The 27,226-nt window shown below is 42.0% G+C and overlaps 2 protein-coding genes across 2 annotated transcripts in view; one reads left to right on the top strand and one right to left on the bottom strand.

Annotated features, from left to right (window-relative positions):
• LOC138642934 (E3 ubiquitin-protein ligase RNF31-like) overlaps positions 1–27,226 on the bottom strand; it is a 203,791-nt gene that overhangs the window by 97,145 nt on the left and 79,420 nt on the right. The window lies entirely within an intron of this gene.
• Positions 2,251–22,095, top strand: LOC138642933 (carbonic anhydrase 3-like). Its single transcript, XM_069731559.1, has 7 exons — positions 2,251–2,360; positions 2,791–2,979; positions 4,626–4,744; positions 8,998–9,090; positions 15,596–15,658; positions 17,803–17,958; positions 18,186–22,095. Exons 1-7 carry the CDS (start codon positions 2,321–2,323, stop codon positions 18,303–18,305), a joined length of 780 nt encoding a protein of 259 aa, XP_069587660.1. The 5' UTR covers positions 2,251–2,320; the 3' UTR covers positions 18,306–22,095.

Consider the following 27,226-nt stretch of genomic DNA (forward strand, 5'->3'; position numbering starts at 1 on the left):
GTTGGTAAGATATTTGAAGGGTTTCTGAGGGATGTTATTCTGGATTATCTCAATGAGAATAACTGTTTAACTCCATATCAGCATGGGTTTATGAGAAATCGCTCCTGTCAAACCAATCTAATCAGTTTTTATGAAGAGGTAAGCTATAGGCTGGACCACGGTGAGTCATTGGACGTGGTATATCTCGATTTTTCCAAAGCGTTTGATACCGTGCCGCACAAGAGGTTGGTACACAAAATGAGAATGCTTGGTCTGGGGGAAAATGTGTGTAAATGGGTTAGTAACTGGCTTAGTGATAGAAAGCAGAGGGTGGTTATAAATGGTATAGTCTCTAACTGGGTCGCTGTGACCAGTGGGGTACCGCAGGGGTCAGTATTGGGACCTGTTCTCTTCAACATATTCATTAATGATCTGGTAGAAGGTTTACACAGTAAAATATCGATATTTGCAGATGATACAAAACTATGTAAAGCAGTTAATACAAGAGAAGATAGTATTCTGCTACAGATGGATCTGGATAAGTTGGAAACTTGGGCTGAAAGGTGGCAGATGAGGTTTAACAATGATAAATGTAAGGTTATACACATGGGAAGAAGGAATCAATATCACCATTACACACTGAATGGGAAACCACTGGGTAAATCTGACAGGGAGAAGGACTTGGGGATCCTAGTTAATGATAAACTTACCTGGAGCAGCCAGTGCCAGGCAGCAGCTGCCAAGGCAAACAGGATCATGGGGTGCATTAAAAGAGGTCTGGATACACATGATGAGAGCATTATACTGCCTCTGTACAAATCCCTAGTTAGACCGCACATGGAGTACTGTGTCCAGTTTTGGGCACCGGTGCTCATGAAGGATATAATGGAACTAGAGAGAGTACAAAGGAGGGCAACAAAATTAATAAAGGGGATGGGAGAACTACAATACCCAGATAGATTAGCGAAATTAGGATTATTTAGTCTAGAAAAAAGACGACTGAGGGGCGATCTAATAACCATGTATAAGTATATAAGGGGACAATACAAATATCTCGCTGAGGATCTGTTTATACCAAGGAAGGTGACGGGCACAAGGGGGCATTCTTTGCGTCTGGAGGAGAGAAGGTTTTTCCACCAACATAGAAGAGGATTCTTTACTGTTAGGGCAGTGAGAATCTGGAATTGCTTGCCTGAGGAGGTGGTGATGGCGAACTCAGTCGAGGGGTTCAAGAGAGGCCTGGATGTCTTCCTGGAGCAGAACACTATTGTATCATACAATTATTAGGTTCTGTAGAAGGACGTAGATGTGGGGATTTATTATGATGGAATATAGGCTGAACTGGATGGACAAATGTCTTTTTTCGGCCTTACTAACTATGTTACTATGTTACTATGTAACATCACTGGCATCGAAAGTGAAGCCAAACTTATGTTAAGGACATCAATGGTTTGATTTCTTTACATGTGTAGATTAGATGGGTTGTTCCCGCCATCTGGTGAGAATTTCATGTCAATAGCACTTTCAGAAATATATTTACTTAGAAAATTGGTGACGTGTTCAATACTTATTTCACCCGCTGTATGTCTGAAGGGACAGACCAATCACTCAAGGGGAGTGGGGCAGGAGAAGGCTCTTGGACAGCCGAGATATATCAACTGAAAGGTTTCCTGTAGGCTACGGCTTCATTTTTCATTCCCCAATGTCTCATATCAGGACAATATACTTTACATAATTGAAAAACAGATGAATGATAATCAGATGTGAAGAAAAAATGAGTCACATTAACTTATGGCTTCACGTGTAATTTTATTTGTATAAATTGCATAGACCAAGTTCTGAGATTTCCCTAGCTCTTGTTAACGAAACCTGAAATGGCTCGTCTCTTATTTCTCACATTTATCTTAATCACATCCTTCTATAACGACAAGATGAACTTATAAATGTTCTAATCATGCAAGTGTTAAGCACAGACAATATCATCTGTTCGGGCGACACATTTTCTCACATCATCTCAGATGATTCAGTTACTGTCAGAATGTCAGTGCCCGTGTGAGAATGCGCTTGGCGTTGTGATGCCTCCTTGTGATCAGATTAACGTTTTATCTTCTGCAATTTCTAAATATGAGGTGGGATCATAATATCTTGAATGGTTTCCTGCAGGTCAGGAGGGCTCGTTAGTCAACATAACATTTCCATTCCCTGAAGTCCACCCAGCACATAGGGGAGGGGAAGAATGAACCCAGTGTCAGCACTGATGGGTGCAGCGATCTATAAATGACCGAGGGGCACCTGCAAATAGACAATCAGGGCTTGTCAACCGGACATATAACTACTAGTGATGTCACGAAGACACGACTGGTCATACGGCAATTTCAATGGTGAGTACTACATTATCATATTTTTGTGATATACCATATGTCAGAGGCGGACACACCATTGGTGCAGTCTGTGCACAGGGGCCCAAGAGGTAAGGGGGCCCATTTCCACACCCAAAGCAGGTAAAATTTTGCATTAGGAGGAGTCACTTGACTGTAAAGAGCCCAGATATTATTCCAAAATACAATATATAGAGCCCAAATGATGCCAAAATGCAGTGCTCAAGTAATGCTAAACAAATAATGTCTAAAATATATTTTTTATAAATATCTAATTTTATAACATAACAATGTATATTATATATAAAATGAGATACATAAAAAATATATTGTATATATTCTATATAAAATACGATATTACACGTAATAAGTATACATGTATTTTTATACTTTATTGTATTTAATAAAATGTATATGATTTTTAATTGTATAGGTCCAGACACCTGGGCAGACTATTTCCCATGTGCTAAAGGACAAAGCCAATCGCCCATTGAGCTTCACACGCGGTATATTAAGCATGATGTCAGCCTGCGACCATGGACCTTTTCCTACCGCGCAGCATCTTCGATGACTATTGCCAATGATGGCACTACGGTCAGAGTGATGTTTGATGGTTCATCAGGTGATCCTTTATTATATAAATGATGCTTCTATTTGTACAGGTGAATTGGCATAGCTCGCTGGACATAGAGGAGCTCCTGCACTTGGGGTCCCAGGACATATGTATCATCTATTGTAAACAATGAAAAGTTGATGCAATAGATGCTATAGAAATGAAATAAGGTAGAATTCAGACATTGTGGAAGAGTGAAGGCCACCAAAGAGAGGTAGGATAAATGTAATGCAAAAGTCGAATAGTTGCTGAATCCTATTTAGGTTTCCACAAACATTGTTAGTACCTTGTGGTATGGATACAAAAAAAGTCATCTGATAGAGAAGAGTGCAGAAGGAAACAAAACAGACTATAAAGGGTTATTGGAGTAAGTAGATGCCATGTAGATCTGCAGACTGAGGGGATAAAGCATCTTAATCTTGGTTTGTATTAGTGAGAGCCTCTGCTGGCAATTCCTTCAGGGTTTATGCCACTTTGGATGACAAAAATAGCACAGTCTGAGTCTATTTTGTAGTCAAAATTAGGAAAATCTTGACATAACCTCAGTGGACCTCATCATCCGTCAACCATGACACCAACGGTGTAACTAGAATCCTATTGGCCCCGAATCCCCGATGCAAAATTTGTACCTGGAACCCCGACACACACCCACACCTCTCAGCCCTGTACTTTGGTCGATGCATGGGCTCTTTTAGCGTTCTAAATCCTATAAGGACATATACCGGTAAGTTGCCCACCTCCCCCATTATTTAGTAATGTCCCCCCATCTTGAGCTCTTTCCTGGCATATCTGTGCCCCATCCTGGTACATCCAAGTATATATGTCCCTCACCCTGGCCCCATCCTGGTATGTACAGTATAAAAACAGTGGCTTGCGAAATTAGTTACCCTCTTGGCTTTTTACCTATTTTGTTACATTACAACCTTAGACTAAATAGTCTAAGTTGGTGAAGTGAAGTGACAAAAATATAGGCATAAATTAAATGTATGGGATCAAATAACTAAAAATTGATATGTGCTGTGCAAAAATCATTATGCTCAACCTCTACTCTATTCATTGTCTATGGGACTGCCAGATATAGCTGTAATGGCTATTTCTGGAAATCCCATACTCAATGAATGGATTGAAGATTGAGCATGCACATCTCTGTTTCATTCAAGCTGGAGCTGCAGAGTTACATTCTTGGGAATCACAGCCATGTTCTCAGAAATTCTGGAGGTCAATGTTTAGACCCTGAAATTCACCACCGATCCTATGACCTACAGCCTTCAGCCAAACATCTAGTGAACATCAGTGTCCTAAATTATCTTCTTGATCCTGACTCCTTAGGATATGTGCCAACAATCAGGAAGAGTGGTGTTTGGAACGCGGCTCGGAAACCCGCATCACATGTGAGTTTATGCAGCATTAAAAAGAACTACAGTGGGCATGTGATTTCTGTAAATCACATCAACTGTGTTTGTAATGTAGAAAGCAGCGTTTTGGACTCAAAGAAAATATGCTTTGTCCAAAACGCTACTATTCCTGATCGTGGACACACAGCCTTAGGAGACAGTGTCTGTGCAACCAATGTTACCATGATATTGAGCTACATCATAAAAGTCTCCTTTGTGACTTGTCCAAGAATGAAGAAAGTCTGATCTTCTCTTCTCTAGTGATAAAAGATGGCCCTCTTACTGGAAGCTACAGACTCCGCCAATTGCAGCTCCATTGGGGTTCTTCTGATGACCAAGGATCTGAACATGTAATAGATGGACTGAAATATGCAGGAGAGGTACTGGAAATAATATATATTGGTTACTTCATTTTAATTTTTAGGATATGCACCTAGGACCACTCCAAGAAGAGACAATATTATAAAACTCACCTTTTGGTGCGGATTACAAATTGTTCCTCCTTTTGGAGAAGGACATGCCCAAATGTGACAAGATTGTTTCAAGCATTTGGGACAGTCCTTGAAAATTTGTAACTTATGGCAACTATGGGAAAGGGATACCTGAGACAAATATGTTCTTCAATATTTAGGATTGATGGGTGTCCAAGCAGTCACACCCAAGGATAGAGATATGCCCATAATTTCCAAGATAGGAAAGAAATATGAATGAGGTTGTGAGGGTGTTGGGACAATACACCACCAGATGGATAAATAAGCACCTTTGAATGTATTTTCATTTGTTTCTTTTGATTTTTTGGAATGCCAAGCCAAGCGATACACAGCGGTTCACAATTTTTACTCATTTTCTGCAAATTTTTACACGAATTTCACATTATGTCATGTCCAAAAAAGCTATTTATATGCAGTGATACGGTTAATCTGCACATAAATATTCTTAACCAGATGGTGGCCCGATTCTAACACATCGGGTATTCTAGAATATGCATGTCCACGTAGTATATTGTTCAGCCATGTAGTATATTGCCCAGTCACGTAGTATATTGCCCAGTCACGTAGTATATTGCCCAGCTACGTAGTATATTGCACAGCAACGTAGTATACAGCACAGAGCCACGTAGTATATTGCCCAGCCACGTAGTATATTGCCCAGCCACGTAGTATATTGCCCACCCACGTAGTATATTGCCCAGCCACGTAGTATATTGCCCAGTCACGTAGTATATTGCCCAGCCACGTAGTATATTGCCCAGCCACGTAGTATATTGCCCAGTCACGTAGTATATTGCCCAGCCACGTAGTATATTGCCCAGTCACGTAGTATATTGCCCAGTCACGTAGTAAATTGCCCAGTAACGTAGTATATTGCCCAGTGACGTAGTGTACAGCACAGAGCCAGGTAGTATATTGCCCAGCTACGTAGTATACAGCACAGATCCACGTAGTATACAGCACAGTGCCACGTAGTATATTGTCCAGTCACGTAGTATATAACACTGCCCACACAGTATATAACAGTGGCCACGTAATATCTAGCACAGCCCACGGAGTATATCACACAGCCCACATAGTATATAACACTGCCTATGTAGTATACAGCACAGAGCCACGCGGTATCTAACACAGCCCATGTAGTATATAGCAGTGTGGGCACCATATCCCTGTTAAAAAAATAATGAAAATAAAAAATAGTTATATACTCACCCCCTGGGATCCACCGAAACTCCGGCGATACACACGCGGCTGCTGCCATCTTCCGTTCCCAGGATGTATTGCGAAATTACCCAGATGACTGAGCAGTCTCGCGAGACCGCTAAGTCTTCTGGGTAATTTTGCAATGCATCGCCGGGAATGGAAGATGGCGACAGGCGCTAGCGGCTCGGCGGACTACGGAGGGTGAGTATAGCAGGTTTTTTGTTTTTTATTATTTTTAACATTACATTTTTTACTATTGATGCCGCATAGGCAGCATCAATAGTAAAAAGTTGGGGACACACAGGGTTAATAGCGGCGGTAACGGAGTGCGTTACCCGCAGCATAACGCAGTGTTAGCGGTGGCTGGAGGGGAGTATGCGGGCGCCGGGCACTGACTGCGGGGAGTAAGGAGCGGCCATTCTCTTCCGGACTGTGCCCGTCGCTGATTGGTCGTGGCTGTTTTGCCGCGACCAATCAGCGACTTGGATTCCCTTGACAGACAGAGGCCGCGACCAATGAATATCTGTGACAGAAAGACAGACAGAAAGACAGACAGACAGAAAGACGGAAGTGACCCTTAGACAATTATATAGTAGATATCAAACGGCCTCTGCTTAGGTGCAGTCTTTACTATTTCATCAGAGTTGCAGCCAAACAGCAGCAGATCATTGACTGCAGCCAGCATGTGATATGATATTGTTCTGCCATTCTCATGGTACAGCTGCACAGACATCACTGGAACGGCGCAGCCGCAGGAGGTGAACATCTACTGTTTTTATTTTAACTCGGGTTCTGAATTTACTAAACCAGGGTTATCCATTAGCGGACATCCCCTTTAAAATCATGTCTGCCTGTCTTAATCAATGTGTGTGGAGCCGACTGACTGATGGTTGGGACAGATGTGGATTGCGCATGTCTGATTTCGGACTTCCAAACATATTGTTCTCTATGACAATGCCACCGACTGACTCATGTTCTGACGAGACACAGTAGTGCTCAGCGGATTGTGTATCTGAGTATTGGATATCGGCCAAAGCATCATTTGGTCTACAGCCATCTAATGTGTATGGTGCTCTACACATACGCGCTTCACCGACTGCAGAGCTCACTGACAATCAATGTGCCGGCGAGTGATTACAGTGTGCTCACTATATGGTGGTGATTATAATCGCTTTATGCACACCCCCTATGACTATTAGCAAGTGGCTACAGGAAGTATATACCGTATATACTCCAGTATAAGCTGACCTGAATATCAAAAAACTGGGAAAACTTATTGACTCAAATATAAGCATGGTATGCATGGTACCCTCATCCCTATCCCGATATGCATGGCCTCCTCATCCCCATCCTGGTACGCATGGCCCTCTCATCCTGATCCTGGTATTCATGGCCCCCTCATCCTTATCCTGGTAGGCATCGCCCCCTCAGCCCAATCCTGGTCTGCATGGCCCTCTCATCCTGATCCTGGTAATCATGGCCCCCTCATCCTGATCCTGGTAGTCATGGCCCCCTCATCCTGATCCTGGTAGTCATGGCCCCCTCATCCTTATCCTGGTAGGCATGGCCTCCTCAGCCCAATCCTGGTCTGCATGGCCTCCTCATCCCAATCCTGGTCTGCCTTTCCTCTTTATCCTTATCCAGCTGTGCATGGCACCCTCATCTTGGTATGCATGGCACCTTCATCCCCATCCTGGTATGCATGGTCCCCGATCAGAAAAACATAAGTCATCCTACTTACTTGCCCTGCGCTACCTCATAGTGTTCTATTCTGATGCCAATGGCTGATTTATGTTTGTAATGCAGTGACATTATGTGCTGTTTACAAGCAGAGGACTGCTGCCGAAATACTCATTGTTCTCCAAGCCGGGACTATGGGCGCATGGAGCAGTGAATATTCATTGATCATTCTATAGTGGGCACAGTAACCTCAGTCGCTGGCTTGCTGCAGGAATGAATATTCACTGCTCTCCCCACACGAATGGGATTGTAGAGCAGTGAACATTAATTCCCTTAAATAGTGGGCATACGTGATTGCCTGGCTGCTGTAGGAAGGCAACGGCTGCAACTACCGTGCCTGCTATTAAAGAGTAATGAATATTCTCTGCACTCCACGCCCATAGTCCCGGCGTGGAGAGCAATAAGTATCAGGTACAACACCACAAGTACAGAACTTTAGGTGGGTACACCCGAGAATAAAAGAGTAAATAGTCCTGGTATAATCTCACATACAAGAGAGTATTACCATAGATATTTTAAATATAAATACTAAATTAGATTAGATTATTTTAAGTATAAATACTAGATCAGTCCAATATACTCAATTTAATAACAATCATAATAAGAAAAATAGAAGTCACAGATTCCAGGTAAAGGCACATATCATATTGCACTTAGACCTGCAATATAACGACATAATTGTAGATGTTGTAGATGTATACATAGTGTATCAAAGGTATAAGATAGTGCAATGCAGTGAGAAGCCCATTGGAAATGCTTAGTCCAAGCGTAACGCGCGTCGGGTGTGGTGGGTCCCCGCACATTGTCCTAAGGTAATTATACCTCTCAGTCCTGATATGAGATAATGGGCTTCTGAATGCATTGCACTATCCTATACCTTTGATACACTATATATACAGCTACAATTATAATTATTGTAATACTATCTTGTATGTGAGGTTTATACCAGGACTATTTATTCTTTTATTCTCGGGGGTACCCACCTAATGTTCTGTACTTGTGGTGTTGTAATTTTTAACAGTTTACTGTAGCTGGTGTACAGCAATTTTCTTATCAGTTCTATTGTCTTTACCTTTTGTCACTGTCTTCTATTGTACATTTCTTTTATTTTTTTGTATTGTTTAGGCACAAATAAAGTGCTTTTCATTCATCGATAAAGTCATCTTACATAATGGAAACACACTTGTTTTGTTTTACAGTTACAATTTGTTCATTGGAATTCCAAGTACGATAATGTTACAGAAGCCAAGAAGAATCCTGACGGAGTGGCTATAATAGCTGTGTTTTTAAAAGTAAGATGAACTTTGAAGAATAATATCATTGATGTTATTGAATATTTGCATAGATGATGCAGTATGAGGCAAAAAAAGACTAAATGTTGTCATGCCATATTGGATGACAGTCATCCTTGTGCTTGCACCCAAATTTTTGCTCAAATTGCGACATTTCATTGTCAGTGCTACATTTATTAGTTTGACACTATAACATATTTCTGATTCTATTTCTATATAAAAGTCCTCTTTCTCTCAGAAGAGACAATTTGCATATTTAATCTCCCAGAGGAGCATGGAAGGCGTTTAAGTCTCCTCATACTGACGTGCCAGACCGGGCATGTCACTCTCTACAACGAGAAACCTTACCCCTTAGATCCCAGTGTTAGCCTCTCACCCAGCTAAATCAGATCTCATACTTTGTACTCATGAGGGGCAATACCCTGAAACACCGCATCTCCAATTTGAGATTTTGATTTGGCTTTTATCCTGTCATATTTCAAGGCTCGTTAAAGGGTTGGTAATGACTTGTAGGATTGCTACTTCCAATAGGTGGCACTAGAGTTCAAGTCCTCTTCCTCTCTGAAGAGACAATTTGCAAATTATATAGTCATAAACTAGTCATAAATTCTAGGTCTTGGGTGACTGTCTTAATCTTAAAGGCATGGAACAAATACATTTACCGTATGTTGAAACCATTATTAACTAGAAAGTCTCAATTTGCCAAATTTCTACATTCATGCGTGACATTTCATACATCCGTCTCACACTCTGTTCTAATGATATCTACAAATGAACATGTAGAAAAAGTCCAAATTTTTGCCAAAAAATGCTCATTTGAAATTGAATTATTGATCTCAGGTTGTTAGCTAATATGGTACTTGTACTATTGTGCTTAAAAAAAGTTGCATTGATATAATTTACTGCAAATTTATCATTAAGATGCGGAATTGGATAGGTAATAATTGTTAGATGGTTCTTGACCCACTGCGGCAACCTCAAATGATCACCGGAACTGTATTATTTCCCCCTGTACATGACTGGATCATGACTGGATCAGCTCTTGTCTCAAGACTGAGGCCAGAATGAATGGAGCAGTTTTTTGCACAGAAGTCATACATAGTAACATAGTAACATAGTTAGTAAGGCCGAAAAAAGACATTTGTCCATCCAGTTCAGCCTATATTCCATCATAATAAATACCCAGATCTACGTCCTTCTACAGAACCTAATAATTGTATGATACAATATTGTTCTGCTCCAGGAAGACATCCAGGCCTCTCTTGAACCCCTCGACTGAGTTCGCCATCACCACCTCCTCAGGCAAGCAATTCCAGATTCTCACTGCCCTAACAGTAAAGAATCCTCTTCTATGTTGGTGGAAAAACCTTCTCTCCTCCAGACGCAAAGAATGCCCCCTTGTGCCCGTCACCTTCCTTGGTATAAACAGATCCTCAGCGAGATATTTGTATTGTCCCCTTATATACTTATACATGGTTATTAGATCGCCCCTCAGTCATCTTTTTTCTAGACTAAATAATCCTAATTTCGCTAATCTATCTGGGTATTGTAGTTCTCCCATCCCCTTTATTAATTTTGTTGCCCTCCTTTGTACTCTCTCTAGTTCCATTATATCCTTCCTGAGCACCGGTGCCCAAAACTGGACACAGTACTCCATGTGCGGTCTAACTAGGGATTTGTACAGAGGCAGTATAATGCTCTCATCATGTGTATCCAGACCTCTTTTAATGCACCCCATGATCCTGTTTGCCTTGGCAGCTGCTGCCTGGCACTGGCTGCTCCAGGTAAGTTTATCATTAACTAGGATACCCAAGTCCTTCTCCCTGTCAGATTTACCCAGTGGTTTCCCATTCAGTGTGTAATGGTGACATTGATTCCTTCTTCCCATGTGTATAACCTTACATTTATCATTGTTAAACCTCATCTGCCACCTTTCAGCCCAAGTTTCCAACTTATCCAGATCCATCTGTAGCAGAATACTATCTTCTCTTGTATTAACTGCTTTACATAGTTTTGTATCATCTGCAAATATCGATATTTTACTGTGTAAACCTTCTACCAGATCATTAATGAATATGTTGAAGAGAACAGGTCCCAATACTTACCCCTGCGGTACCCCACTGGTCACAGCGACCCAGTTAGAGACTATACCATTTATAACCACCCTCTGCTTTCTATCACTAAGCCAGTTACTAACCCATTTACACACATTTTCCCCCAGACCAAGCATTCTCATTTTGTGTACCAACCTCTTGTGCGGCACGGTATCAAACGCTTTGGAAAAATCGAGATATACCACGTCCAATGACTCACCGTGGTCCAGTCTATAGCTTACCTCTTCATAAAAACTGATTAGATTGGTTTGACAGGAGCGATTTCTCATAAACCCATGCTGATATGGAGTTAAACAGTTATTCTCATTGAGATAATCCAGAATAACATCCCTCAGAAACCCTTCAAATATTTTACCAACAATAGAGGTTAGACTTACTGGCCTATAATTTCCAGGTTCACTTTTAGAGCCCTTTTTGAATATTGGCACCACATTTGCTATGCGCCAGTCCTGCGGAACAGACCCTGTCGCTATAGAGTCACTAAAAATAAGAAATAATGGTTTATCTATTACATTACTTAGTTCTCTTAGTACTCGTGGGTGTATGCCATCCGGACCCGGAGATTTATCTATTTTAATCTTATTTAGCCGGTTTCGCACCTCTTCTTGGGTTAGATTGGTGACCCTTAATATAGGGTTTTCATTGTTTCTTGGGATTTCACCTAGCATTTCATTTTCCACCGTGAATACCGTGGAGAAGAAGGTGTTTAATATGTTAGCTTTTTCCTCGTCATCTACAACCATTCTTTCCTCACTATTTTTTAAGGGGCCTACATTTTCAGTTTTTATTCTTTTACTATTGATATAGTTGAAGAACAGTTTGGGATTAGTTTTACTCTCCTTAGCAATGTGCTTCTCTGTTTCCTTTTTGGCAGCTTTAATTAGTTTTTTAGATAAAGTATTTTTCTCCCTATAGTTTTTTAGAGCTTCAATGGTGCCATCCTGCTTTAGTAGTGCAAATGCTTTCTTTTTACTGTTAATTGCCTGTCTTAATTCTTTGTTTAGCCACATTGGGTTTTTCCTATTTCTAGTCCTTTTATTCCCACAAGGTATAAACCGCTTACACTGCCTATTTAGGATGTTCTTAAACATTTCCCATTTATTATCTGTATTCTCATTTCTGAGGATATTGTCCCAGTCTACCAGATTAAGGGCATCTCTAAGCTGTTCAAACTTTGCCTTCCTAAAGTTCAATGTTTTTGTGACTCCCTGACAAGTCCCCCTAGTGAAAGACAGGTGAAACTGCACAATATTGTGGTCGCTATTTCCTAAATGCCCAACCACCTGCAGATTTGTTATTCTGTCAGGTCTATTAGATAGTATTAGGTCTAAAAGTGCTGCTCCTCTGGTTGGATTCTGCACCAATTGTGAAAGATAATTTTTCTTGGTTATTAGCAGAAACCTGTTGCCTTTATGGGTTTCACAGGTTTCTGTTTCCCAGTTAATATCCGGGTAGTTAAAGTCCCCCATAACCAGGACCTCATTATGGGTTGCAGCTTCATCTATCTACTTTAGAAGTAGACTTTCCATGCTTTCTGTTATATTTGGGGGTTTGTAACAGACCCCAATGAGAATTTTGTTACCATTTTTCCCTCCATGAATTTCAACCCATATGGACTCGACATCCTCATTCCCTTCGCTAATATCCTCCCTTAAAGTGGACTTTAGACAAGACTTTACATAGAGACAAACCCCTCCTCCTCTCCGATTTTTACGATCCTTTCTAAACAGACTGTAACCCTGTAAGTTAACTGCCCAGTCATAGCTTTCATCTAACCATGTCTCGGTTATTCCCACTATGTCAAAGTTACCTGTAGATATTTCTGCTTCTAGTTCTTCCATCTTGTTTGTCAGGCTTCTGGCGTTTGCGAGCATGCAGTTTAGAGGATTTTGTTTTGTTCCAATCTCCTCACTGTGGATTGTTTTAGAAATGTTCTTACCTCCCTTCTGAGTATGTTTTCCTGGGTCGTCTTTGTTCGAGTCTAATGTTTTTCTTCCCGTCCCCTCTTCTTCTAGTTTAACGCCCTCCTGATGAGTGTAGCGAGTCTTCTGGCGAATGTGTGTTTCCCAGGTTTGTTGAGGTGTAGTCCGTCTCTGGCGAGGAGTCCATCATACCAGTAATTCACACCGTGGTCCAGGAATCCAAATCCTTGTTGTCTGCACCATCGTCTTAGCCAGTTGTTTGCATCAAGGATCCTGTTCCATCTCCTGGTGCCATGCCCGTCTACTGGAAGGTTAGAAGAAAAAACTACCTGTGCATCCAGTTCCTTTACTTTCTTCCCCAACTCTTCAAAGTCCTTGCAGATTGTCGGTAGGTCCTTCCTTGCCGTGTCATTGGTGCCAACATGTATCAGAAGAAATGGGTGGACGTCCTTGGAGCTGAAGAGCTTTGGTATCCTATCGGTCACATCCTTGATCATCGCACCTGGAAGGCAGCATACTTCTCTTGCAGTTATGTCCGGTCTGCAGATGGCTGCTTCGGTGCCTCTCAGTAGTGAGTCTCCCACCACCACCACTCTTCGTTGCTTCTTGGCTGTACTTCTTGGCTAGTCCTTCCACTCTATTCTTAGTCTATGGCTGTGGTCACGCAAGCATAGATTCTCTAATGCGAGAGAATTGGATCGATTTTGTAAATGACACTCGCACCAAACTCTGATCAGAGTTTGATTATAGTGTCATTTCAATTTTTTCTCGTGCCAAATCGGTATGAGAGAAAAAATACTGATCAGCAGTGCCCAATAAAAGAACATTAGTCTGAGTACTATCTGATAAACATCAGATAGCGTTCGTCCTATGTTCACGTCCGTGTGAGCGAGCCCTTAGGTACAGCCTGAGAATGTAGCTGCATCGCTGATCTTGGATCACTACATTCTAGCCAAAAACAAAACCTAAGATAAAAATAAAGTGTGCAAATATCCTGCAGTAAATAAATAAATAGTACATGAAAATAACATAGGGTACTTAGTTAATATAATTTTGTTCAAAAAAGTAAAAGCCATCCCACCATGTCACGGTGACTCTATTCGGGACGGTCCTAACCTCTAGTATTAAAATCTTACTATATGTCAAATGACATAAATGTGAATAAGGGTCAAGCAGGACCGAGCCCCCGACTAATGGACACCCAGCCATGGGGAGCTATATAAATGTATTTTGCAGATATTGTTTTTTCTCTTAGGCTTTGTCTGTTTAGTGGCCAATGTGAACATGCACCTACACGCTGCATGTGTAAAGTGCCAGAGTGCGGTAGTCGTGGGTGAGCTGCTGCTCCATGTCGTCCTGACACTTTATAGAAAAATTGTGTTCTAGTTCAAATGTGCCGACGCTTGTAGGGTGTGTTACTCACTTATAGGTCGCAAGCCTCAGCTATCTCCAGGTGTTCAACTTCAGCAGCCGCCGCACATGAATCGGGGGATACCCAGTTCGCTTCAATACACAGGAGTTTACTTGACAGTTCAATTGCATCAGATTGTAACACGCAGTATCGGGAACAACACTCTCCTTTTCTTGTTTCCTTGGTACAGTACATTTCCAGCATTTCTATCTGTTCTTCCTGGATTATCCCTACATTCACTGATCCTGTCAGCCCCAGGGATTCCCAGTCCAGTTCCGCAGTACCCTCGATATCCTTTACCTTTCCCACATACAGTTCCACATCTATCTTCCCCTGTACAGAAGGACTTGAGGTGCTTGCCATAGCACCTGTATCGAGACTTGAGCTCCAGACAGGATGTCCGCAGGCAATTCTTGTAAGGCCTCGCATCGCCCAGAACAATATGTACTCGCTTTCACTATCAGCCCATTGCATCTTGCACTTGACCTTATCACTCTAGCTAATAAACTCTAATTCTATCTAGGAAGCAGAGTCCTGTGTCCCTATCACTAAGCCCTCCACCGTGTGGGCTAGTCCCAACCCTGAACTATATCTGCTCCTGCAGCCTGTTGTTGGGCAGATCTCTCTTACAAACACTATGCATCTTATAACAGTATACACTAAGCATAGTACACTTGCAATGCTTATCACATTCTCTTACCCTATACATATTCTCTTCTGTACACTACACACTTTATGCATAGCTTTTACATTACCTAATACATTACAGAACCACAGGACATAGTTTACACTTCCCATGACATGATTGGGTTTTTCAGGGGCAGGAACACGACGGCACAGTGCACACCCTTACACATGTATACCGGCTTATATTCCTGTTCATCTCTTTAGGTTTTTATTCTAGCCAGGGAGCGAGGTAGCAAATGCACCCCAACTCGGTTATCTCTCTGCAACTGGAAGGACATAAGTTTTATATGGCGCATGACAGTAGGAGACTATCACTGAATTTATTTTGTGGTGCAAAAGCTTTAAATAATTATGATTTTTTTTTTTAATAGGTTGGCAAAGTAAACCAGCAGCTGAAGGCAATTATAGAAGCACTGGACTGCATCAAGGCAAAGGTGTGTGATGAAATGATGGTTTACAGTACGAGGCATAAATACAAACTACAGTTTTTGTACATGCGGTGATTCTGCCTGTGTTCATTGAACCGTGCGGAATCACCGCATCCTATACATAGGACAGTGATATTTATCTTGTGGAGACTGAGTGTCTCCGCAAGATAATAGGCATGCTGCGGTCTAGAAAGACGCACCGCATGTGCGTATACGCAGGGAAGCTGGAGGTGTCTGTGCACGCATAGTGGAGATGATTTCATCAAATCCCCTCCACTATGCTGTAACATCTGGCTGTTGTGTATTGGACGCAGCGTCCAATCCGCAGCGTTTACTGACCGTGGAAACATACCCTTAAAGTTTACTGATCGAGACACATAAGGGCAAGGACTGGGCAGGGACCAATGGTCCGAAGAGAACGTATACATATTTGGTTTCCCTAAAACGGCAACAACCTGGATAATAAATAATTGTGATTTATGATGATCAATGTAAAAGAAAATGATAAACTGTTAATTTTTTTTGTATCCAAATAAAATTGTAAATCACTAACATGCATGTGCCAAAAGTGATATCTAAATGAAGTACAATTTATTCCACAAGTCCCAATACAGATATTTTGGATATATTCTAAACACATTTCACCTCTGGATTGCAAACATCAAAACATTGAAAACCTTTTCTTGTTGATTAAAGTCTATACTTTCAAGAGTAAAAAAAAAATAGTGTCGTGATCATTGTGCATTGGGTTTCTCTAACCCCTGGGTGATCAGCTGTTATTATAAGGGATACCTGTCCCTGGCTTTTCTTGTAGGCCACCTTGTAATGCATGGACAAAGCGCACAAATAAGTATGGAAGTATAGAACTGGTGCAGGGAGTCGAGCTGCTATACTGAAAGGCTGAAGCTCAATCTCCGAACATTTTTAGGTCTTATCTGCTCTCCTCGTTGCCTGGTTAGGGAATGATCATCAACTACTTCTACAAGTGTCATAAACCTTCAGGTAGAAACAAATTCTCCAGGTGTTGGCAATATTGATGCAGTGACATGCTCGTGTCCTCTCCTGCCAAATTGATGCAATGACATGCTCCTGTCCTCTTCAGCCAGATACTAAAAGTTTACTTTTTGCTCATAGTTTCGCAATGCTTTCAGAAGGCCCTAGAGAACTGTACTATTTTTGTCAGTAGCACAGCAATTAATCTCTTCCCCAGCCACTGACAAGTCGTATTCATGTAGTGATGTTACACTGGGATGATTTATAGTAAGGGTGGGCAATTAGTTTTGTCGAGTGGCCACGAGAGACTTACTGTTGTGGAGGACTGAGCCAATTGGTTGAAATTAATTCCGCTCCATATAAATATTACCATATTATTTTATATTAATATTGATGTAGAACTTATTGAGCAGAATAAAGTATGCCGACACCCCCTATATACAGCATAAGCCCCCAAACATAGCCCATCGTGTACACAGCCGATAGTGTATGCAGTATGATCTGACACACCGCCCCAATATACAGTATGAGCCCACACTCGAGCCCTAACATACAGCATGAGCCCCTTGCACTATATACAGCATGAGCCCCCACATAGCCTCCTTACATACAGGGTGATCTCACACAGAGGTCACCCTCCGCCTCTTCACACATATTAATAAAAAACCCGACATATCCACCTTGATCCAGTTTCCCCGGTGCTCTGCTCTGGTCTTTACTGTGTGCAGGGACATTTCACACAGCAGACGTGATGTATTGACATCGCGTCTGCTGTCTCAGTTGCACATGCTGAATGGTGGAAGAAGGAGCCGGCCGCTTCCTCCTCCTCCATTGTATTGGGATGCCGGGCGGGGGAAGTCGGCTTCATGGTGCAGCCTGTGACTCAATGTTTTCAGTCCTTCGGCTGTCTCTGTCCACAGATCAGACTGGAAAGCCAAAAGGCTGGATGTGGCCTGTGCGCCGCACTTTGCCCAAGTCTGATTTATAGGATATGCAGAACAATACGATGTTTGCTCCACTGGGGTTACTGGCAACATAGAAAATGTTTTACTACACCAAAGCTACTAGATTTGGTAATAGATAAGTTGCTTTTACATAATACCCTCATTTGTCTCAACGATCAGAACAAAATAACCATTTAACTTTTTCTAATTAAGGGAAGGAAAGCGCATTTCACAGATTTTGACCCTTCAATACTATTCCCTACATCCCGGGATTATTGGACATACCAAGGTTCTTACACAACTCCCCCATGTGAGGAATGTGTGACCTGGATACTCCTAAGAGAACCGATTACAGCCAGCGCAGAACAGGTAAGACGTCCTGACAGTTGTCACCATTATATATCAAATTCTTAGCAATTTTTAGCAGTTCCATAGAATTGGATGGAGAGGGCATTGGCCATTCCTGGGCCCAATACTTAGAAAAGTGAGGGTCTAATTAAGACTTCATGTATTACACATTTATAGTATATGTCTGGCTGTTCAATTTATTTCAAACATTGCTGTCATTTAATTCCAATTTATTATATTTTTTGCAGATGGAGAAACTTCGAAGCATTTTATCAACTATGGAGTGTGAAGCTCCAGTGCAAATGGCGAACAATTATCGACCCACCCAGCCCCTGAATGGGAGAGAAGTTAGAGCATCTTTTGACTAGAATATATGTCACGGAGGTGCCTGCTCTGACTTGCTACCTGCTAGTCCCAATAGCAGACCATTAAACAAATGCTAAGTTATACTTGCCTGAAAGGCCATGAGCTCCATTCGCTGGTGTACAATGGCCGCTTTACCTATTACATTTAATAAAGTTGGCCGGGTTACTGGGCGTTTCCATAACCGATAGACTTTGTTGTAGTGAAGGGAAGTGATGTCGCCTCTCTACTGAATTTAATGGAGAATTTCCCCAATAAAATAGTGAACAGATGTCATTGAACCCCTGATAACTGAAATTGTAGGAGGCGAGACACAAAGGACATGTGCCCGGCGCCATATCATTACATTGGTCTAATGTTTTGTTGGATCGCACTGAAAATACGCCGTCTTTACCTGCCCTTATTCATTTATGGCATATTCTGTGCATGTGCTACAATGTTTAAGAAGGGAATATCCCATTAGATAGATTTACCAACAAATACACTATATGGTCAGGATTCTCTAACAATAGCAACATGAAAATTTACCCAAACCTCACATTTCACAGCCAATATGATTTTTTTTGTTCCCCGCTTTCAAAAAGTGATTACTTCACTGCAGTAACACAGAAACATACTATTGACTAATAGAACAATTTGTATGTTTTGTGTAGAAGTCTCTACCCTGAGGCCACTCTTTATATTCACGTGTATTGATTTGTTGGTTTCTAATCACATAAACGTCAGTTTACCCTTTACAGATCACCAATGCAGATATGGCATTATACAAAAGTCCTAGTTTCTCATAACAAGAAACACAATATACTCATAGGTTTCAACACTCACTTGTGGAACAATTATTAATACTGTGGAATACCCAGACTAAAGAGGGCACAAAACATTTAGTAAAATCTTGTTGCGCAGTCCTCTGTTCACCTCACATGGTCACCAGCAGTAGTGTGTTTCTTCTCAAGCCTCGCTCCAATATCTCAATCTGTGCTGTATATCTGGCAGCAATCTTTCACTCATTCTCATACACCTTGTTTTCAAGTGTTCAGCTTCTCCTTCTCTATGGTTCAGTCCATTTGCACATTCACTCCCAAGCTAACATCCAGTGGGCAAACTACCGTATGTATGGGACAGCTAGCCCACACTTCAGACTCACTCACAGTCACACACAGTAGCACGGCCTTCTCAGTTTAGTTCTGATTTCAAGTGCTCTCTACTCCATGCGGTCCAGTCCAGCCAAGGCCTGCAAAGAACTCAACCTTACTGAACCTGGGCCACGCTAAATGGAGTCTGCCTCATCCCAAAAACTCAGCACATTTTCCATCACTAGTTTGACTATTTCTACAGGTTCAGCAGACTCTCTATAGCTAACCGCGCTGTCTGATGGTACACTATAGCAGTAGCTGACATGGTATTCCCTTTTCCATAGAGCCATACAAGCCACCATATCACGACTACCCAACTCCAGGTCATCAACTCAACAGCCACTGTCAGTCTTTCCTGCCTCTCTGCAGAAGGACGAGCTTGCTCCCCAATGGTGACTAAGTCTTGGCCTCTCACAAAGACACACATCTAAGTCTAGTATCTCATGCCATTCTTCTGAACTTTCAGATTAGCACTAAACCTTTTCCTTTTATGGGCTCATCATTGCCACTGCTGCTTCCTGACAGTCAACACTCCATACTAGCCAGAACCAGGTATTCCTAGGCCTAGCCCGTCCTTCATACACACTCCCATTCCTCACATGCAACAGCTCCTCAAGGCACCAGCAATCATTTTCTAGGTGACCTGCCAACAAAAACATACTGTATATGCAGTGCTGTATAACATTATAGGCATATTAATGACACAAGCAATATTGTCACATTCACTTAGAAAAATTGTAGTCCTTTATTGAAACTGTAACAGTAGCAAATGGGCTGTTTAGGCTGAAAATGGGGATCACACAATTCACCCTCCATACATAAAATACTGGAAAGCTTGACCAAACTAAAAAGGCCTTAACGGGGTTGTCCAATCTTTTGATGACATTTTGCAGTCACTCGATGTCTTCTGAGTCCTAACAGTGCACACTGTGCACACTGTCAGTATTGTCATGCACAGTGTGAGAAGACTAAGTGTAAAAGGAAGGTTATGAGGGGAAGGAGCCCAGACACTAGGGAAAGGGTGAGTGGATACCTCTAGCTCTGATAACACCCTACTTGCCCTACCATCCCTAAATTAGTTCCTCACCAATCGCTGAGCAGTAAACCTAAGGCCTTTATATCCCTAGAGCTAGGCCCTGGATAAGAATGGGGAAAGGATGTGAACTGGTCAATACCCACTGTAAACTAAAGACAAAAAGGTAGACAGACAAGGGAAATGAACATAGCTTGAGCAGACTCAGAGAGGTAACAGCAAACATCTTAAAACAGCTCCAGAGACTGCTATAGCTCCAAGCCTTCACAAGGGAAAACTGTGAATATATCGGCGACTCTCTGCAGCAGACTGGGAATTTATCAACACCCAGGTCCAGGTGTGTCAATTAGAGCTGAAGACAGGTTACCGCTGTGTCCAAGAGTCAGAAAGATTTAGGAGGCGTCTGTAATTCCAAACGCAGAGACCTTCTGCAGCCAGATGCAGAGTGACAAACTGTTGCATTTGACACACCCGTGACAAGTATTCACTAATATGCATATATAATATCTAGATATTCCTGGTTTCTTTCAATTAACTTGTATTGACAGAGGCCTAGCACATCTAGTTTGCACATGAGGGCATGCATGCAAATTGCATGCTTGCAGTCAGGGAACCGCTTGCTCTCATTGGCAATATAGGTGAATCCTGACAGCATGTTGACTGCACGCTGTCAGGATTCAGAAGGCCGTAGTCACATAGTGTGACTGCACACAACATTTATCAAAAGATTGGGCAACCCCTTTAAAAGAAACTTGTCAGCACAATATTTTTGTTATGATCCGACATCCCAGTAATGAGAAACTTATCGTAGTCTACAATAGAATGACCATTACAGGCACATCAGATCCCTACAAAAAAGAGCATTTTTATTAGGGGTCAAGCGACTGTGCAACTACCGTACTACTACTGTACTTTCATATGCAAGTTTGTGCAGATAGGTTCCATTTAATTATAAATTCTCTATGCTCTTCTTCATGTGTGCAATATTATTGATTTTTTAACTGCTTTTTCCAGAAATTCTAATTTCCGGCACCTGCGCCATTCTAAGCTTACCGTACAATATGCAGATAACAGCCACATTTAAGACCGTGAACAGTTGGAAATTGAAAGCAGGTGTTTGGAAATCAGCCTGTGGCACTGCTGAGGTGTTATGGAAGCCCAGGTTGCTTTGATAGCAGCCTTCAGCTCTTCTGCATTGTTGGGTCTGGTGTCTCTCATCTTCCTCTTGACAATACCCCGTAGATTCTCTATGGGGTTAAGGTCAGGCAAGTTTGCTGGCCAACCAAGCTCAGTGATACTGTTGTTTTTAAACCTGGTATTGTATTATTGTGGACACGTGCCAAGTCCTGCTGGAGAATGAAATTTCCATCTAGAAAAAGCTTGTCGGCAGAGGGAAGCATGAAGTGCTCTAAAATTTTTAAATGCTTATGAAGCCTTCGCAGGTGGTTTTTGTTATTCTAATTTACTGAGATAATGACTTTTGGGTTTTCATTGGCTGTAAGCCATAATTATCAACATTAACAGAAATAAACACTTGAAATAGATCACTCTGTTAGTAATGACTCTATATAATATATCAGTGTCACTTTTTGTATTGAAGAACTGAAATAAATTAACTTTTTGATGATATTCTAATTTTGTGAGAAGCACTTATAAATACATCACATAGGATACACTGAGATTGCTGTATGTACATCACATATGAGAATGAGACAGAGACTGCTACATATATCAGGAGACACAGAGACTGCTGTATATATCACAATGGAGACACCAAGACTGCTGTATACATCACATGTTATACACTGCAACTTCGAAGGCAGGAGTGCTTAGAGCACTTAAAGATGTTCTGATGCTAGCCACTAGTGATGAGCGAATATACTCATTACTCGAGATTTCCCGAGCACGCTCGGGTGTCCTCCGAGTATCTTCTCGGAGATTTAGTTTTCCTTGCAGCAGCTGAATTATTTACATCTGTTAGCCAGCTTGATTACATGTGGTGATTCCCTAGTAACCAGGCAACCCCCACATGTGCTTATGCTGGCTAGAAGCTGTAAATCATTCAGCTGCGGTGAAGAAAACTAAATCTCCGAGCACTTACAAATCCTCGGAGGATACCCGAGCATGCTCGGAAAATCTCGAGTAACGAGTACAGTACACAACACAACCAGCGGGAAGGCTGTGGGGGACGCCAGAAGGTAAGAATATCACGATTTTTTATTTTTTTAATTATTTTTAGCATTATATCTTTTTACTATTCATGCTGCATAGGAAGCATCAATAGTAAAAAGAAAGCAAGAGAGAGTTTCCCTGACGGGAAATATTTCCACGCATGCTCAGTTTCAAAAGACGGCATCCGTCGCTGGATTCCTGCTTTTGACAGTCAGCGACAGATCCTGCGCCCATAGGCTTCCATTATAGCCAATGACGGGCAGCACAGCATCCGGCGCTGAGCGATTTTCCGACGTACACAAAAAACTTTCTATGTGCGTTGTCTCCGCCCGACGGACAGCAATTTTACGACAGATCCAGCGTACGACGGATGGAAGGGAAGGTCATCCATCACAATCCGTCGCTAATACAAGTCTATGAGAAAAAAACGGATCCAGCAGGAACTTTTGCTGGATCCGTTTTTTTTCACAAAACGACTCATTGTGACAGAAAAAGAGAGATGGAAGTGTGAAAGAGGTCTTACACACAGTATACCTCAACTTTGTTCATTTAGTTTATTTGTCTGCTCTTACTTCTGCTATTAAATATCAAAACCGTTGCTCCAAATCAACCATCTGGAACAATTAAACACAGCATTACACAAGTAGACATGCCGTTGGAGAACTAAACCAACCGTCTATATCCAAAAATATATTCTAGGGAAGATTCCTGGCATTAACAATAAATCACATGATTTTTAGTTAAATGATGTAATTATTCACTAAATATGTAAAGGATATGGAATATATATTTTGATGGTTTATATCCTACATACTTGGATTGGTTCATGTTTTATTTAGTACGATTGGAATATATTCTATATCTGTCTAAAACCTAATAATAGATATTGTAGTAGTGCACATAAGGGAATAGCAGGAAGAGGAGGCAGTAGGGGGACACAGAGAGATTAGGACTACACCACAGTGTGGACCCAAGGCTGCATTTCATCACACAGAAGACATATTGTAAATGGCTCCCATTTTCATATGAGCTCCACCTGCACCCTTCCAGCTATTTCACCTTTGCCTCCAAGCCAAAAACATAGAAAAAATCCTTAAAAACAATTACTTTATTAGATATCTACTAAAAAATACCAACAAAAAAAACCCCGCACTATAGCAATATACATGTATAAATTAAAGCTGAACCCTATTGAGATGCTATCGCACACCTAACCTTTTATCTGCCTATCAGCGGAGGTTGGCACCCTATATAGGAACAAGAAATGGCGCCCCCGCTCCACAGCAGCTGTCCCTAGAAAATCCTACACTGTACCTAATGATTACCAAGGATAAACAGTCATTCAGTATAAGGTGTTGTAAATTATAGCTTAAGTAGGCTGAAGGATAGAAAAAGGTGGGTGAAAGTATGTAATTGTTTTTAAGGTTTTTTTCTATGCTTTGGCTACGTGACAAACCTTGATACTATTATATACAGACGCTTTTTGACCTTTGCCTCCCCCAAAATATCTAAGTGGCAGAAAGACATTGCCGAGTCTTTGATTGCCTGCAGCTCCTCGCACTTCTGTGTGAAGGTCCTTCCACATGTGTAGGGTAGCCTCCTCCTCAGCGGGGAACACAGTCTGTACTCTGCTCTCTGATTGGTGGGGCAGCATACTGCCCTGCTGCCTCCTGTGGCTGCCGCTCCACCAATCAGCATTGCTGTTCCTTAAAAGGTTACCAGGGCTGTCCGCTTATGATCCCGAATTCACTGGTTTAGCGGCTCTACTGACCACAGATTGGCAGCGTGACATGTCCTGACTCACAAGTGCCTCTACAGCAGACTGGCTAGATCTGTAATATGGTGATACGCCTGGGTCAGCATATCATATAAATGATTTACACACTAATCTATCTATATTATTATTTTTTTTCCTTTTGACACCTCATACACCGGTGAGATTTTCTTGTTAGATCCATATGGAGTTTTTGATCCCTTACTTGCTTTGAGCCTTTCCATGGATATAATATGTGTGCACATGACTCTTTTTCTCATATTTGAGGTTCATTTATAAGAATGCAGCATAGGAATTTCCATAGCCTAATAAATTTGATATAATTTTGCTTTACTTTTATAAAGTTTTCGCAAGCTGATTGAGCTGGGTCTTGCCTGCCCCATTGCTGTGAATTCTGCTCTTGGGCTCCCTCCGGTGGTTGTAAGTGGCACTTTTGTGAGTTCTGCTCTTGGGCTCCCTCTTGTGGTTTCAAGTGATATGGCTGCTCCTTGGAGTTAGCTGTCATCAGCTGCCTCCACTTATCGTCTCTTTTGCTCGCCTATTTAGGCCTGGCTGTTCCTTCAGCCAGTGCCACTTGTAAATGGTTCCTGGTTGGATTCACATCTCTTTGGAGTTCCCTGTTTTTTTTTTTTGTTCAAATAAATTTTTATTAAGAATAACAGTACAATTAACATGTTTCATTTGCATTTTCAATACAGAGTATTTCCCCCCTCTCCCTTCAAACAGCCCCCTTCGATCCCAAAGCCCCCCTCCCCCACCCCACAAAGCAGCTCGTCTTGTTAATTACTACCATCATTAAAACAATTGAGTGTCTAATCCCTCAACCAATCGTATAAGCCACACTTCACATTACTATCCCATAGCAATCCATGGAGACCACATTTTATTGAACGTTTCAGTTTTCCCTTTCTTCTTATAAATCCCTTTTTCTAGTGTCAGGCCCTGCTTCACATACTGGAGGAACTCTCCTCTTGACGGCGGCTCTTCCCTAATCCAGTTTCTAGCTATCACCTTCCTAGCCATTGTAGCATGGCTAAAGGGTTTGTGGTCGATGGGAGGTATGTGCCACATAAGTGCCTGATTGCTGTAATGTAGCCCGGAGTATTCCTTTCTTGCACATAATCTTGTATATGTGTTTCAGGACCTGTGGTAATGTCAGACCACATGGCTAATCATGTGATGGGTTACTGGGTGGGGTTAGCTCTTTATAAGACTGGCTAATCCTTTACACAGCAGATATGTGTGGAGGTGAAACCCTCCTGAGTGTGTTACGGCTTCAGGACTGAGCCGGATGAACTGGACACTTGCTTTTCTTTGCCTGAACCAAAGGCCCATTTTGCTTTCTGTTATTTGCCACATGGTTTATGAAGCAATAAACCCAGTGAACTTTAAAGGAACACGTCTCCTGAGTGCCAGCCGTCGCAGCTGAGTGAGTGAAATCCTTACACCATGTACAACAATCTAGCTATAGCTATCTTTAGATGTTTATCCACCCCAATCTCATCCACGCATCCCAACAAGCATACAACTGGATCCCTTGGCACCGTGCATCCATACGCACCTTCCATACGACTTAAAACTACCACCCAAAAGGCAACCAACCTCGGACATGTCCACATCATATGGAAAATGTCTGCATCCGTAGACCTACACCTCGGACATTCAGAGTCATTATGCAATCCTGCCTTATATAGCACCATCGGAGACCTATAAACTCTGTGTACCACATAAAGCTGTGACAATCTATACGGTTCACTCAGCGACAGTCTTGGGATCCATTCCAACACCGACTCCCAAGTCTCATTATCCATTGGGCCCAGATCTCTTTCCCATTTAGCTCTCGCCATTATTGGAAACCCCAATAGGAAAGTGTGCAACAGATCCCTGTACAGAGTGGATATGACTCCTCCAGTCGTCCCGTCATTACACACATACTCCAGTACTATATCCCTTTGAATCCTAATACCTCCGTTCCTACTCTGAGCTCCAAAGGCATGCCTCATCCGCAGATACTGATACTCCCCTGCATTTCCAAGGCCAAATTCCGCCTGCAATTGGGAGAATGATTTCAGTTCACCTTGCTCAATTATTTGATTCACATACTGAATCCCTTTGCCCAGCCATTCTATCAATACCCTTAATGCCTCAAATTCTTTCAGATTGTTATTATGCCATAGCGGCGAGTATCTAGTCAAGTCCGTGATCCCACGTACATGCCTCAATCTACTCCACAGCTTGCGTATCAACAGCAAAGTCGGGTATAGCTTCCCCAAACTCTCCAAGGATCCATCCTCCAAACATTGCACCACTGGCCTTCTTTTTGTCACCACTTCCATCAACCGCTGTACCGCTCCAGATGACCCTTCATGCGCCCAGCCCCTTAGATGCTGACTCTGGGCTGCGAGGAAGTACAATTCAGGGTTAGGCAATGCCAGACCCCCATCATCCTTGGGTCGCTGAAGTGTCTCTAGTTTAATACGCGGATGTTGCCTCCCCCAAATCAAGTTCCTAAACAGAGAGTTGATCTGTCTAAATTTCCCACGTGGCATCCAAACCGGTGCATTGTGAAGAATATACAGTATTTTTGGCATCAGAATCATTTTGATAAGATTCACCCTACCTACCACAGACAAATGTAGCTTGAGCCATGCATCCGCTTTTGCCTTGAGTGCACCCAAGATTGGAGTCAGATTCTCATGTATATAGTCAGTGACCGGCATAGATACCCATATTCCCAGGTACTTAAATTTACTCGTCACCTCCAGTCGCCCATTCTCCAATGGCTCCCCATCCACATCGTCCACCTTAAACAAG

Source organism: Ranitomeya imitator, chromosome 6, assembly GCF_032444005.1.
Source record: "Ranitomeya imitator isolate aRanImi1 chromosome 6, aRanImi1.pri, whole genome shotgun sequence".
NCBI lineage: Eukaryota > Metazoa > Chordata > Amphibia > Anura > Dendrobatidae > Ranitomeya > Ranitomeya imitator.